Source organism: Gopherus flavomarginatus, chromosome 7, assembly GCF_025201925.1.
Source record: "Gopherus flavomarginatus isolate rGopFla2 chromosome 7, rGopFla2.mat.asm, whole genome shotgun sequence".
NCBI classification, from domain to species: domain Eukaryota; kingdom Metazoa; phylum Chordata; order Testudines; family Testudinidae; genus Gopherus; species Gopherus flavomarginatus.
This window is the reverse complement of record NC_066623.1, coordinates 59,197,526-59,213,959: the sequence shown is the minus strand read 5'-3', so window position 1 is coordinate 59,213,959 and position 16,434 is coordinate 59,197,526. Positions and strand designations below refer to the sequence as shown.

The window sequence follows — 16,434 nt, the reverse complement described above, 5'->3', positions numbered from 1 at the left end:
AATCTTAAGTAAAAATATAGATTTGCCATATTGGATTGGACTATAGCCATTAAGACCAAAGGTGGCCAAAATCTGCTGCTTCAAAGGAAAGAAGAATTCTTGTAATACACTATTACAGCCCTCTAACATTGGAAAAAATCCTTCTTGATCTGTACTGTGATAATTTTGTGTCATGAAGCTTTGGACTTACTCTTCTCTTAACATCATAACTACAAATATGAAAATCTGAGAGTTCAAGGATTTTGTTTTTGCTATAAGATGCAGATCAGAATTAGCCTCCAAGTTTACAACCAGGGTTCTTAATTATAGCAAGGGTTACAAAAAGGTATAACTGATTCCATAATAAAACACAACTGCAGATCTTAGACTACAACCCTGGGCTTATCTATACACACAAGTTTCACTAGTTTTAATTATAGGTGTAATGTTGCATCAAATGAGCTAATCCACTGCAACTGTGTGTGAATACTTACATCAGTACACAAAGCTGCAAATTGGTCCAACACCACTCTTTTTTAATTTAAAACACAGATGAATTTTCTTTCAACTTTGCAGAAATCCTCTTTGCCTTAAAAGCAAAAAACGAACAAAAACCCTCACACCTCGTTACTTATCTTACAGTATCTGTGGCTCTCCAAGATGTTTTTGTCTGTACAGATCCCACTCCAGGTGCCCAACACAGTGCCTTGATCTTTGGAAAAAAGCAGTGTCCAGTGGGGCTGGGTGCCTGCATCCTGAATGTCCTCACACTCTCCCTTGTCCCTTCCCCCCACACAAGGGCATATAGGGCATAGCAGTTGCAACTCTCCCTCAGTTCCCTGGTTAATTCAGAGAACTTCAAAAAAGTGGGGAATTGAGGTTGGATTGTGGAGTGGGATCCACATAGATAATGACATCTTGAAAAAGCAGTTACTATAAAGGTAAATAACCACTTTTTCTTAATCAAACATATCCATGTGGATCCCAATCCAAGTGACTGATAAGCAGTGCCCCATCTGGAGGTGGTATAAAGGAGTCCAAACTGCCACTAAAGAATGGTTATAATACTGCAGTCCAGAACTTGGCATCTGATCCTGCAGTCAGATCAAGGGAACGCTCAAGGGGTGCATGCAGCTGACTTGCAAATGTCAGATATGGGGAGGTTTCTGAAACAAGAAAAGGAAGCAGTTTATGCTCCAGTGGTATATGCTTTTACCTTTGAAGGAAGAGATATCACAGCCATACAGTAGCAAACTGATGCACTGAGTAACCCGTTTTGATACTCTGGGAGGAGATGATTTAGCCCTTCAGGTCATTGGAGAAAAGGCAATAAAAAGACTGGAAGACAGTCAAAGGATTTGTCCTGAAAGGGTAGTATAATAAAGCCCTCGAAACATCAAGGCCTGGAGAAAATAGGTAAATTGATGGACCAGTTTAAATTAAATCCAGACGTTAGAAAAACCTCGGATGAGGTGTCAACATCATCTGCCTCTGCAGAACATTGTGTATGGAAGATCAACCACAAGAGCTTGGAGGTTGCTTTTAACTACTGGCCCATGTGATAGGATTAAAAAGACAGTCAAGAAAATGAGAGGTGGTAGAAAGAGCGTACTAAAAGGTGCTCCAAGAGTGACATCATGAGTTTTGCAAGGATTCCATGCAGGAGAGAGTTCTCTGACTATTGGGTAAGAATGCAGCAACCCCTTTAGAAATCTGGATACCATAGGATTAAAAAAGAAAAAAAATGACTGGACAAGTGCATGACATGAAGCGAATGCTGCAAGGTGGATTGTAATGTAATTGAAAAAAATCCAGAATGTTTCAAATATACGATATAGTCAAGAATCTTTGGTATAAAAGCTTTCAGCAAGTCAAAGTTGTGCTGAGCTACTCAAGTTGAAATTTTTTCCCCCCACTTACAGGAAAAAGGCTTCCTCATGGAGGGATTTCTGCTTTGGAATAGGATCTTGTAGAGAGCTGTCTCAGTCAGTAGCGCTCAACAAGCCTACATCCAGACTATCAGATGCAGTGACCCTTGGTCTTGATGTAGTATCTGACCTTGATGCTGCAATACTACATTTAGGCTTGGCAGGGTTAAATTTTAATTGCTAACTGTCGATAAATGTTGATTTTCAGCTGACACACTGAAATCGATGAAAAAAATATCAATCAGTAATAGCCAGTGTGCCTACTGGGATCGGATATCACCAGTCCTGCAACGAATCCCCTGCAACCTTGCTGTCACAGGAGTACGTGAGTGGGTAAGAGACAGCGGAGCTTCAAAGGGCTCCCTGAGCTGCCTCAGGGTTGGTGACACTCAATACTTACAGGCACAAAGAACAGAAGGAGGCTGTAGTCCTGGCATGGCAGAGCAGAGACCACTGATCAGGACTGCAAGGAGGAGGAGCCCCCAACAGCAGGGGAGGCCACTCCATTGCTGAATGGCTCCTGCAACAGTGCAGGGAGCCATCTGCAGCCCACTATCATGGACCCCACTCCCTCTCACCAGCTGAGAATGCCGGGGGTCTCTGGTCTGCCCATCCAGGATTGCAGCCATCTCTACACCGTGTCCCTGCAGGGACTGGGTGCCACTGACCATGCAGGGAGACCTCTGCTGTTCCACTTTCACAGGAGTAAGGTGCCATGATAGTGCAGCTGAAGAGGGCTCCCTGCATAGCCACAGGGCCAGTCACACCCGATCCCTGAAGGAACAAGGTGTCAGGGAGGCTGCAGTTGTCATAGAATCCTAGTATATCAGGGTTGGAAGGGACCTCAGGAGGTCATCTAGTCCAATCCCTTGCTCAAAGCAGGACCAATCCCCAGACAGATATTTACCCCAGTACCCTAAATAGCCCCCTCAAGGATTGAGCTCACAACCCTGGGTTTAGCAGGCCAATGCTCAAACCCCTGAGCGATCCCTTCCCTCAGTGGAAGAGAGACCCCTGGCCAGGATTGCAAGGACGAGGACAAGCTTCTGGCTGTAGGGGAAGTCACTGCACTACTGAGAATTTCCTGTTTGGGAATAAGAACATAAGAATGGCCGTACCGGGTCAGATCAAAGGTCCATCTAGACCAGTATCTGTCTACCGACAGTGGCCAATGCCAGGTGCCCCAGAGGGAGTGAAGCTAACAGGTAATGATCAAGTGATCTCTCTCCTGCCATCCATCTCCATCCTCTGATGAACAGAGGCTAGGGACACCATTCTTTATCCTTCCTGGCTAATAGCCATTTATGGACTTAGCCACCATGAATTTATCCAGTTCCCTTTTAAACATTGTTATAGTCCCAGCCTTCACAACCTCCTCAAGTAAGGAGTTCCACAAGTGACTGTGCGCTGTGTGAAGAACAACTTCCTTTTATTTGTTTTAAACTTGCTACCTATTAATTTCATTTGGTGACCCCTAGTTCTTGCATTATGGGAATAAGTAAATAACTTTTCCTTATCCACTTTCTCCACATCACCCATGATTTTATATACCTCTATCATATCCTCCCTTAGTCTCCTCTTTTCCAAGCTGAACAGGCCTAGCCTCTTTAATCTTTCCTCGTATGGGACCCTCTCCAAACCCCGAATCATTTTAGTTGCCCTCTTCTGAACCTTTTCTAGTGCTAGAATATCTTTTTTGAGGTGAGGAGACCACATCTGTACACAGTATTCGAGATGTGGGCGTACCATGGATTTATACAAGGGCAATAATATATTCTCAGTCTTATTCTCTATCCCCTTTTTAATGATTCCTAACGTCCTGTTTGCTTTTCTGATCGCCTCTGTACACTGCATGGACATCTTCAGAGAACTATCCACGATGACACCAAGATCTCTTTCCTGACTCGTTGTAGCAAAATTAGCCCCCATCATATTGTATGTATAGTTGGGGTTATTTTTTCCAACGTGCATTACTTTACATTTATCCACATTAAATTTCATTTGCCATTTTGTTGCCCAATCACTTAGTTTTGTGAGATCTTTTTGAAGTTCTTCACAATCTGCTTTGGTCTTAACTATCTTGAGTAGTTTAGTATCATCTGCAAACTTTGCCACCTCACTGTTTACCCCTTTCTCCAGATCATTTATGAATAAATTGAATAGGATTGGTCCTAGAACTGACCCTTGGTGAACACCACTAGTTACCCCTTCTCCATTCTGAGAATTTACCATTAATTCCTACCCTTTGTTCCCTGTCTTTTAACCAGTTCTCAATCCATGAAAGACCTTCCCTTTTATCCCATGACAGCTTAATTTACGTAAGAGCCTTTGGTGATGGACCTTGTCAAAGGCTTTCTGAAAATCTAAGTACACTATGTCCACTGGATCCCCCTTGTCCACATGTTTGTTGACCCCTTCAAATAACTAACAGATTAGTAAGACACGATTTCCCTTTACAGATACCATGCTGACTATTGCTCAATAGTTTATGTTTTTCTATGTGTCTGACAATTTTATTCTTAACTACTGTTTCAACTAATTTGCCCGGTACTGACGTTAGACTTACTGGTCTGTAATTGCCGGGATCACCTCTAGAGTCCTTTTTAAATATTGGCGTTACATTAGCTAACTTCCAGTCATTGGGTACCGAAGCCGATTTAAAGGACAGGTTACAAACCTTAGTTAACAGTTTCGCAACTTCACATTTGAGTTCTTTCAGAACTCTTGGGTGAATTCCATCTGGTCCCGGTGACTTGTTAATGTTGAGTTTATCAATTAATTCCAAAACCTCCTCTAGTGACACTTCAATCTGTGACAGTTCCTCAGATTTGTCACCTACAAAAGCTGGCTCAGGTTTGGGAATCTCCCTAACATCCTCAGCCGTGAAGACTGAAGCAAAGAATCCATTTAGTTTCTCCACAATGACTTTATCGTCTTTAAGCGCTCCTTTTGTATTTTGATCATCAAGGGGCCCCACTGGTTGGTTCCCACACTCCCGGCTGGTGAGACTCAATCCTGACAGGCATAAGGTGTGGGAAAGACTGTGATCCGGACCCAGCAGAGCAGAAACACCTGGCCAGAACTGCAGGGAGGAGTCCTCTCCCCCGTTGCAGAGGAAGTCATCCAGCCGCTGAATGATTTCATCCCCTGGCTGGAGCCATGCAGCAGCAGGGTGACCTCCCCCACAGCCAAGAACTTTTCCTCCTTGAGGCTCTGGCTGGAGATCTCTGCTATGCCCTACTTGGACCCCAGACTTTCCTGCACCTTGTGACTACTGGGATTGACTGTCACCAGTCCCATGGCTGTGCAGGGAGCACTCTACAGCTCCGCTGTCATGGACTTGCTCATTTACTTACCAGCCAGGAGCATGGGAGCTGTCCCCAAGCAGGAACTGTTCAGCTGCAGGGTGGCCTCTCCCATGGCCAAGGACTCGTTGTCCTCCTTACAGTCCTGGCTGCAGAGGGCTCTGCTCTGCCCGGCCAGGGTGATCCCCCCCCACCTGTGCACCGCATCTTGAGCCTGTTAGACCCCCAAGTTGGGCCCCAGGGCCAGACAGCAGGTGCTCCGGCCTCCACCCCCCAACGGAATTTTCCCCCAGCCCCCAGAACTGCCACTGATCACATAGCTGCTCAGAAAGCAGAACTTGTAACAGGAAACAGCACCTTGCGGTCGGCCGACCTGAGGAGGGGAAGTTCCCCCACGACAGTCGCTTCCTGGGTAGAGAGGCTGGGGCCCGATTGCCTCCCTTGTATGGGCATGAGCCACTCGCGACCCTGCAATTGGCTTATCATAAATTATGACGAAAAATTCGTTATATATTCCTGACCCCCTCCCGGGGACGGGCAGAGAGAAATCGAATTCCCGTCGAACCGTATCCAGGCTTGATCAACCTGAAGCTCTCTCTCCTGGCTCACGTGTTCCCTGGAGCCTGACTGCTTGCCGGCCGTAATGAAACTTTTGTGGTTTGTATGTGTAAGTAGAAATAGCTGTTAAGGATATCTGTATATCTGTGCTCCTAGATAAGAGGCAAAGACTGATTCCAGCCGCCCCAAGGCTCCTGCTAGGGGAAACCCGTTGACCAGGAAACCTTGAACGCAAGGGGGACCAGTTGAGCCTCGCAATTTGTGCTTAGTAAGATTAGTTGCTGCATTTATGATTATTAATAGTACCAATATCACCTTTACTAACCCCTGGGATGACCTGTATAATTATTGGGACTTAGAAAAATACCAGGGCCAGCTTCTATTTGTAATTGCAGTATTTGTGTTATTTGTTTTAGTATTATATTGTAAGCCCAAGCTGTAACTAATTGTGTTATCCCTTATCCTTATCCGTGGCTCATTTAATAAATCCTCAATCTTTAACACTACGACTAATTGCTTGCGTTATCCCCGTCACTACCCTTGGGCACTTGTCACCCCCCCCAGGGCATCCAGTGATCGAACCTCCGCCCTATTCCAACGCTCATTACCCGGTAGATAACGGGCACCTGGTGGCCATATCGGTGGAGCGAGGGGCGAGAGCAATCTGTAATCAACAGAGCCCTGATGTCTTGGGCTCCTCAGCCATACAGGAAGCTCTCTGCAGCTCATCACGGTCAGCACTGCCCTAACTCTAACTTCAACCTTCTCCCTACAATCATAAAAATAAAAATAGTTAATAGAAAAAAATATTTAAAATAAAAAAACAAAAATTGAGTTCTGCCAAGCTCAACTATATTTGGGCAGTTTGGAAGTGGAATGGGAGGCTAAGCAGACAGACGTCTGCGGAAGGTCTATCAACCAGAACTGTATTGATTTGTATGGGACCATCAGGACTAATGAGAGATACCCTGTCTCATGTGATCTTGCATGTCATTCTGAGAATCATGGGAATTGGTGAGAATGCTTATATGAGACCTTGATCCATCAGTATGAGACAGGCATCTTGCCTCCCCAGAACAAAATGCTGGAAATTTCAGATGATCTTTGGTGACAAACAAGTCTATGACAGGATTTCCCCTCTAGTGAAAAAAAATCAGCTTGATAAATCTCTTCAGAGACCACTCGTAGTTGAAGATGAATTGTCTGCTTAGTAGTATGCTAAACTTTGCTGACTCCTGTGAGATGGAGAGATGTTACCTGGGTTGTTGGCACAATGTCCATAACTTGATAGCTTCTTGACATGGGGATAATAAGCAGGTGCAGATTCATAGACTCTAGGACTGGAAGGGACCTCAAGAGGTCATCGAGTCCAGTCCCCTGCCCTCATGGCAGGACCAAATACTGTCTAGACCATCTCTGATAGACATTTATCTAACCTACTCTTAAATATCTCCAGAGATGGAGATTCCACAACCTCCCTAGGCAATTTATTCCAGTGTTTAACTACCCTGACAGTTAGGAACTTTTTCCTAATGTCCAACCTAAATCTCTCTTGCTGCAGTTTAAGCCCATTGCTTCTTGTTCTATCATTAGAGGCTAAGGTGAACAAGTTTTCTCCCTCCTCCTGATGACATCCTTTTAGATACCTGAAAACTGCTATCATGTCCCCTCTCAGTCTTCTCTTTTCCAAACTAAATAAACCCAATTCTTTCAGCCTTCCTTCATAAGTCATGTTCTCAAGACCTTTAATCATTCTTGTTGCTCTTCTCTGGACCCTCTCCAATTTCTCCACATCTTTCTTGAAATGCGGTGCCCAGAACTGGACACAGTACTCCAGTTGAGGCCTAACCAGCGCAGAGTAGAGTGGAAGAATGACTTCTCATGTCTTGTTTACAACACACCTGTTAATGCATCCAAGAATCACGTTTGCTTTTTTTGCAACAGTATCACACTGTTGACTCATATTTAGCTTGTGGTCCGCTATGACCCCTAGATCTCTTTCTGCCATACTCCTTCCTAGACAGTCTCTTCCCATTCTGTATGTGTGAAACTGATTGTTCCTTCCTAAGTGGAGCACTTTGCATTTATCTTTATTGAACTTCATCCGGTTTACCTCAGACCATTTCTCCAATTTGTCCAGATCATCTTGAATTTTGACCCTGTCCTCCAAAGCAGTTGCAATCTCTCCCAGTTTGGTATCGTGTGCAAACTTAATAAGCGTACTTTCTATGCCAACATCTAAGTCGTTGATGAAGATATTGAACAGAGCCGGTCCCAAAACAGACCCCTGCAGAACCCCACTTGTTATACCTTTCCAGCAGGATTGGGAGCCATTAATAACTACTCTCTGAGTACGGTTATCCAGCCAGTTATGCACCCACCTTATAGTAGCCCCATCTAAATTGTATTTGCCTAGTTTATCGATAAGGATATAATGTGAGACCGTATCAAATGCCTTACTAAAGTCTAGGTATTACACATCCACCGCTTCTCCCTTATCCACAGGGCTCGTTATCCTATGAAAGAAAGAAATCAGATTGGTTTGACACGATTTGTTCTTTACAAATCCATGCTGGCTATTCCCTATCACCTTACCACCTTCCAAGTGTTTGCAGATGACTTCTTTAATTACTTGCTCCATTATCTTCCCTGGCACAGAAGTTAAACTAACTGGTCTGTAGTTTCCTGGGTTGTTTTTATTTCCCTTCTTATAGATGGGCACTATATTTGCCCTTTTCCAGTCTTCTGGAATCTCTCCCGTCTCCCATGACTTTCCAAAGATAATAGCCAGAGGCTTAGATACCTCCTCTATTAATTCCTTGAGTATTCTAGGATGCATTTCATCAGGCCCTGGTGACTTGCAGGCATCTAACCTTTCTAAGTGATTTTTAACTTGCTCTTTTTTTATTTTATCTTCTAAACCTACCCCCTTTCCATAAGCATTCACTATGTTAGACATTCCTTCAGACTTCTCAGTGAAGACCGAAACAAAGAAGTCATTAAGCATCTCTGTCATTTCCAAGTTTCCTGTTACTGTTTCTCCCTCCTCACTGAGCAGTGGGCCTACCCTGTCCTTGGTCTTCCTCTTGCTTCTAATGTATTGATAAGAAGTCTTCTTGTTTCCCTTTATTCCCATAGCTAGTTTGAGCTCATTTTGTGCCTCTGCCTTTCTAATCTTGCCCCTGCATTCCTGTGTTATTTGCCTATATTCATCCTTTGTAATCTGATCTAGTTTCCATTTTTTATATGACTCCTTTTTATTTTGCAGGTCATGCAAGATCTCGTGGTTAAACCCAGGTGGTCTTTTGCCACATTTTCTATCTTTCCTACCCATCGGATGCACCTGCATGTGTGCTGACTGTATGAAACTGTACTGTGGAATTCCATAGGACAGTATGGAATGCCAAGGAAGTTAATTTAATTGCTTGTAGCTTCAGAACATTTATGTGAAGAGTTATTTTCTTTTGAGATCAAATCTTTTGTCTCTGGAGGTGGTCCAGGTGAACACACTAACCTGCTCATCATGTGTCAGTGATCAGCATCTTTGCAGGAATTAGAGAGAAGAGAACTCATTTTGGAAATTCTTGGGGTTGGATCACCAGTTCAGTGCTGATGGGATGAGTGATGGGTCCACAGTTTTCATACTAATTTGATCTCTTGCAGGACAGTACACCAACTTTATCCAGGCATGTAACAAGTGCGCGTGAAGTTTGGCAAGAAGCTTCATGTAAGTGCAGAGTGACAGAGCCTAGAAATCCGAGACAGCTCCATACCGTGCATGCTGGATTCAATTTAATACTGGTGATTACTGACTGAAGAAACTGAAATCGGTCTTCAGAAAGATATGACATCACCAATTTGGAGTCAGTCAAGACTTCTCTATTAATTCTTTTGCCTGTGATGGGATGGGAGACTATTTCTCGTAGTTCACTAAAAGGCCCATTTGAATGAACAAGTGAAGGACATAGTTCAAAGCTGCAGTAAGCTCCTGATCGGATAAGCCTTTGATTAGCTAATAATCTAGATATGCATAGACATGGATGACTTGTCTAGCCAGCATCTGAGGTATCAATGGCTGCTGGGTAGCAATGTTTTGGATACTAGCTGGGCCTTCCTTAATGATACCTTTCAGCTCCTTTCTGGCATCTTGTGGGAGCCTGGATATGTAAGGAGACAAGATAATTACATTTTTCAGACAGGGCCTGTTAATTGACAAATCTAAATTGTAGCCAGGCTGATGAACAGGCCATTCTCCCAAATGAGCTCAGTTTCTTGGGATATCTCTCAGCTTAGATTTTCAAGCACAGGAGAGACCACCAAAGAGCCTGCTGTCAGGGGAATAAAAAACTGCTCCTACACCTTTTAGGACAGCTGGCAGTGTTTCTCTACTCTGTTAGCCGTAGAAGATAGAGTAGCTGGTGTTTGCCACAAGGTCTTAGCTAGATCCAGGAGGTCCTCGTTGACAGGTTGTACTATCCTAGCAGAAGCAGATGAGTGCAGAATATCAAGAAGCTTGTGAGAGCCTTTTTTTTTTAAATTTTCTTTTTAAAGTGATACACTTGACACTGAAACGTCTCTTGGCAATTCTGTGGCGCAGGTCTTGAAACTTTTGAAGTCATCAGATTCTGGTACAAGGGTTGAAGAAACAGCTTTGGCTGGGGAAAGAAGACAATGTGTGCCTGAAATGCAAAGGATGTTGCTCCTCAGGTTCTCTGGCGTCTGTTCCTCCTCAGCCACTTGCTCACTCATCTCTCTCAAATGATAGTGATCGGGGCATAGAAGTGGAGGGGAAACAGAGATCTACTCTACTACTTAGAATGGTAGGAAGGTCTCCTGGATATCCAGGACCAAGACCCCCAATATGCACAATCCCACTATGGCCCACTGTATTGGTAAGACTGGTTCAGATCAGGTTGACCAGGCCATTTGTTATGCCTGTGATGGGTGTGTGTGTGTAGGAGCTGTAAAGGAAGAGCCTCTTGTCTGTAGTGATATGAGGTGAGAAGACTCCTTGCTAGACACAGGAGAAAGTGTGCGCTCTAGTGAGGAGGACAACAAAGAAACAGTCAAGGGACAGCTTGACCTCTGGGGAGACCTTGAAGCCAAGAATTTCTTGGCCAAGAAGCCAAAATTATGCACTGGTGCCAATTATGAAAATCTTAGTACCAAAAACATCACCGGGTACAAGATAATCTCCTCCAGTAAAAAGTCATCAGGCACTGTTAGGAATTCCAAAGATGGTGCTGATATTGAAGCTGCCACCTGTGTCAATGCCTGTGCCAGTGGTATTGTAAGCACTGATACCACATGCGGCTAATGCTTCTTCAGCACCAAGCTGACGGTTGAGCCAGCATCACTTAGTCCTCCTGTGATGGACAGAGGCATAGTGATTTGTTCCCTGGAGAAATGATGTTAGGGCCCTTCCTTACAGAAAGATAGGGACTGGTGCCAGGAGCCATGTCTGTCTCTATATTTGGACCTCTCTTGTCTCACAGAAGAGGCTGCACCAGTCTTCAGTGCCAGCACAGACTTTGGTGCCGGAGCCTTGCCTGATGCCAACAAGTTTTTGTTGGCACCCATTTGGGAGTCATGTGCTGGGTAGCAGGGGCACTAGCAGACTAGAACTTAACAGTGGTTGGATCTGTCTTAGAAGTTGATCCTCCATCTTCAGGGTCTGAAGTGACCCTATACACTGTCTGAGGCAGTGAAACTTTATATAGGCTTCCCTGAATTTCCATGTCCTTGTGGAAAAACGTCCAACCCATCAAACACCAACCTGGAATGTGGCTCTCACCAAGGCAGAATAAATGGTGGCTGTGGCCAATAATGAGAGGGATTAAGCCATCCAGAAAAGATGTAGTTTACAGTTTGAAGACTTTGAATCTGCCATTTTCGTGCAGAAAGAGGTGCCTTTGCTTTTTTTAAGAGACAATTCAAACAGAAAAATAAGAAATAAAGAATAACAGAGGATAAAAAGGGAAAAATTAGCCCTGAGTTAAGAGGAGAAGGAACAATAAGGGGTAGCAGACAAATGCTACTAGTTCTGTCTCACTGCCAAGGCTGGTAAGAGGGAACAGAGGGACTGTACGGCTGCTCTACCCTTTATGCTTTTGAGGTGGGAAAGGGGAGGCACACAGGCATGAAAGGTGCAGACACAGCCCCAGTGGACACAGCTATTCAAAAAGATTCTGCTCTCACATTCATATACACCTGCAGTGGGATCCAAAGACACAAAGAACTGACAATTTTCAGGCCAAACTAGTTTTCCAAGTCAAAGTCATATGAGATAAAAATAGGGCTTTATAACAAAAGCAGGTTGAATTGCAACCTTAACTGCTGGATGTTCCTAATATAGTAGGAGCCTCCACAAATCTTAGAAGTTTGCAAAGTTGTTAAATAAAAAATTAAAACCAACAGAAAAAGCTAGTGTTAAATACAGCACAGCTTACGAGATTTAGCAGCTCTCTCTCTTCCATTTCTGTCACTGGATGTTGCTTTTTTGTGCTGTTGCTCTACTTTAGGTGCTGGACCCAGTATCTTTTTCACTAGTTTTTGTCCATCCCGCCAGGAAGATGTACTTATCAGATGACCTCCACCTAAACAAAGAGCAAATAATGAAATACTGAATGTATTTTCCAGTGCATCTTGAATGTACCTAGTACTTACCATTACCCTTCTACTTATTATTACACTAAGAATATCACTATATTCCAAACAAATATGGTGCTACTTCAGTTGCGCAACTCAGGACTAATAAATAGCCTCGAAGCATAAAAGCACATGAAGGTTGAGGTATAAGGTTTATTACCGAGATACAGCACAAAGTAAAAATCCAAAGCATCTTGCAGTAACTTGTATCCCTACAAAAAACTGTAGAAGTAATAGTCCAGTGCTGGCCTAAAAGATCTGAAGACAAGTGTTAGTAAAAATAAAGAAAGAGAGACAGAGAATCTGTAGAAGATTGTGAAGTTGAGAAAACAGGCTTTGTATCTTGAGTGGAGGGTAGGAAAATGAGAAAGAAGAGCAGAAATAGAACAAGAGAAAGATAAAATTTCAGAGTAACGAGAATAAAAGGAGGCCCAGAATGGGGTGGGGGGGGGGGCGGTAGAATGAATGGTTCATTTTTAAGTACTGAGGCTAAATGAGCATCAGTTTAGTTTACAGAAAGGACTTTAGAAAGCAATAGCATTTTCAAGAGCAAATTTGCTACTGAAATAGATGGCTCTTACGAATGTACAAATGTGAGTCAACAACAGTTCTGGGCTATGCAAATCCACTGGATTCTAGCAAGGAATTCCGTGAAGGGGAAGTTTAAAAGGTTAAGACACTATCTTAATGGTTTATGCATTGCTTAGGAACAGAATGCAGTTATAAAGGGTTACATCACAATTTTTTTTTCAAACATGCATTAATATTATTCAATGATCCTACATCAAATCAGAGGCTGGCAGATCTGGCACAAAGGTATCTTCACTGAATGCTTATAAGATTAAACATATAAATTCATCTGACTAGTTTTTCTTCCCGTTAGCTTCCCACACAATATTTAATGACCTTTTGAAGTAAAGTACCAAGTCCTTGGATGAAAAGTATATATATATATAAAGTGCAAAGCGGTACACTAAATTATTTAATTTGGGCCATTTATCACTATAATATCTGCTGAGAAACACCTAATTTGCAGGTAATTAATAATCAGGTCAATTTGTCTCTCAGTTGGGATTTCCAACCATACACGTTCATACTCTAGAGCATGAGCATAGTTTAAAAACTAGCCATAAATACATAAGGATATCAGCCTACTGGCCCTACAGGGCTCTGAGAAGCCTAGACTTTGAATCTAACTAAATTAAAAAATGAAACCAAGACAGCAGATCTAATATGTTTTGACATTCAATATCTTCAATGCTCCTTTAATGAAAGCAATAGACTTCTAAGATAAAAGGTTGAAAAGACACCATTTCAGTGGCTACTTAAATGATAAACTATGCAACCTGTTTATGAACCTGTCACTTGAACTAGAAACAGGTTACCATGAACCTTTTTAAAACATGCACCAGCCAAAGAGATTTTCTTGCCCAACTTGCTGCTCTTAATTATTTCTATACCCCTCCACAAAACCAGAAGGAAGAGCTCATCTTCTATTTCAGGTCAGCTGTCCACACTAAAAGAAGCTAACAAAGAAGAATATGAGCTGCAGTTATTTATAGTACTTGGCTGTGTTATGCATTCTGTTACTGCAGTGACTGAAGGGGGAGGGAACATCATTACAGATATAACACTGAGCCAGCTCTGATGCCTCTCCTCTAAGAATTTCAGCACAAAAGCATGAGGAGATTATGTAGTCCAATACAGAGATAGGTGCAGCTGGATAACACCATAAAATCAACATGGTTACGGAGTTCAACTGCCTCTGTGCTACTCCCCCTTTCTGGACTAATGATATGGTCACAAATATTTTATGGAAAACTCTTGATTATTTTTCTTTTTAAGGAGACATTTGGTTCCATTCTTAATCCATAGGCCCACAAGCATTGCTTAGTTCAGGCTACCTTTTCATCTTTGTCTGGGAAATCCATTCTCAGATTCCCAAAGAAAACCAAACTGAAGGTAGCAGTAGCTCTAAAATTCAAGCTACTTTAAAGATGAATCTAGAACACACAACTTCTGTTAAAGTTTTGATAACTCTACTTTCTATATAAGGGAGGAGGCTTAGCCATTCACAGTTCCTGAACAACATGAATTCAACAGAGCACAAAGAAACAGCTTCATATCTAACATTTACTTTCAATACCAGTTTCAGCTATTAGCCATCATTACTAAAATGAGACATTTACACACCGCTCCCCTGAGTACTATATACTGAGTGCACAATTTCTATATTGTGCCACATTAACTTTGTTCCTGAAACTCTTTGGGAGTAATAAATTTGTATATGGCTTAACTTTATAAGCTTAGTTAAAGAAAAAAGGAGCTAACTACAGACCACAGTACATTCTGAGGTTAAATATGCAAAAATAAATGCCCTATGCATTCTTTAAGCTATGTCAGTATATTGATTGGGTTGATCCTGATGATTGCTTATTTGACATGAAAGTTCAATTAAAAAATAATTCTATCTGAAAGGTTTTCCATTTACTTTTGTTACTTGTAATACCAAAGATTAGTACAATTTAAAGGAAAAATGCCTCCCTTCATTTTTTTAGTTGGGGTACAGGAAAAGCAACGGAGAAGGAAGTTGTTCCCCTCCACAGACCTGGACCTGTATACAGGAAGGGGCGGGGGGGGGGGAAGATGAGGAAGAAGGAGAGGGACAACTCCTTCATTCTATTCCTAATCCATCAGGCCACAGGATGATAACACAACAGGTTCCATTGATCTCACCCCACCTATTAGCAGTGGAGGCTGCCGGCCCCTCCCTCATTGCTGGCATCTGTCTGTGAGATAGGATAGGCAACAGGAAAGCAACATGCAGCGTTCCACTGTGATACTCTGTACCCCAAAGCAAAACCCTGGCACCCCCGTATTCACCAGCGTTATAATTGCAACAAATCTTGTACAAAATGTGTCATGTGAGACGTTAATGAAAAAGTTACGGTTTGCTGAATATGATTATCCTATTTGTATGCATGTATTATTTTTGTATCTGAAGTTATGAATATTGACTATGTACCTGTACAGTAATTCCTCACTTAACATTGTAGTTATGTTCCTGAAAAATGTGACTTTAAGCGAAACGATGTTAAGCGAATCCAATTTCCCCATAAGAATTCATGTAAATGGGGGCAGGGGTTAGGTTCCAGGGCAGCTTCCCCTACTCTGCAAGCACCAGGGGCAGGGGGCTCAACCCTCAGCCTGCCCAACTCCACCCCTTCCCCCAAGCTCCCACCCTAGACCCACCTCTTCTCCCTCCACCCTCCTCCCCCTTTACTTTGCACACTGCATTCTGGCTCCTCCTCCCTCCCTTCTAAATGCCGCAAGCCAGCTGATTGCTGCGTTCGGGAGGCAGGGGAGGGGGCAAGGAGGCGCGCTGAGTCCTTGCTCCTCCCCTCACCCTCCTGTCCGGGGCCATCAGCTGGCTTGTGGCGTTTAGGAGGGAGGGGGGAGGAGCAAGGACTTGATGCAGGCTCTCCCTCCCTCCCCCCTGCCTCCTGCCCAGGGCAATCAGCTGGTTTGTGGATTTCAGGAGGCAGGGGAGGGAGGGGGAACCTGCGTGCCAAGCCCTCGCTCCTCCCCCCTCCCTCCAAAACACCGCAAGCCAGTTGATTGCCCCAGGCAGGAGGGAGGGGAGAGGAGAGGAGCAAGGATTTGGCACACCTCCTCCTCCTTCCCCTGCCTCCTGCCAGCGCCAATCAGCTGGCTTGCAGCATTTTGGAGGGAGGAGTGAGGACTTGATGCAGGCTCCCCCCCACCCACTTCCTGCCCAGGGCAATCAGCTGGCATGTGGCATTCAGGAGGCAGGGGAGGAAGGGGGAGCCTGCGCGCCGAGTCCTCGCTCCCCCCCCCCGCCTCCAAAACGCCGCAAGCCAGCTGATTGCTGGGGGCAGGAGGAGGGGGAAGGTACTGATCTGCATGGTCTGCCAACAGGGGGGAGTAGGAGGCTGCCAGCTGTGGAGAAAGTAGGCAGCCAAACAAAGGAAGAGTGGAGCATTGCACAACTTTAA

At 43.8% G+C, this 16,434-nt stretch overlaps 1 protein-coding gene across 8 annotated transcripts in view; it reads right to left on the bottom strand.

Moving 5' to 3' along the window:
- The window catches only part of CEP350 (centrosomal protein 350), a 177,832-nt gene that overhangs the window by 107,228 nt on the left and 54,170 nt on the right, over positions 1-16,434 (bottom strand). For 7 of the 8 annotated variants that reach the window (XM_050962940.1, XM_050962943.1, XM_050962945.1 and 4 more), the window contains one exon: positions 12,220-12,366. The exons of the other annotated variant lie outside the window; for it this stretch is intronic. In XM_050962940.1, coding sequence (XP_050818897.1) covers positions 12,220-12,366 — 147 coding nt within the window. The remainder of the gene's footprint in view (positions 1-12,219; positions 12,367-16,434) is intronic. 8 annotated transcript variants of the gene reach the window in all.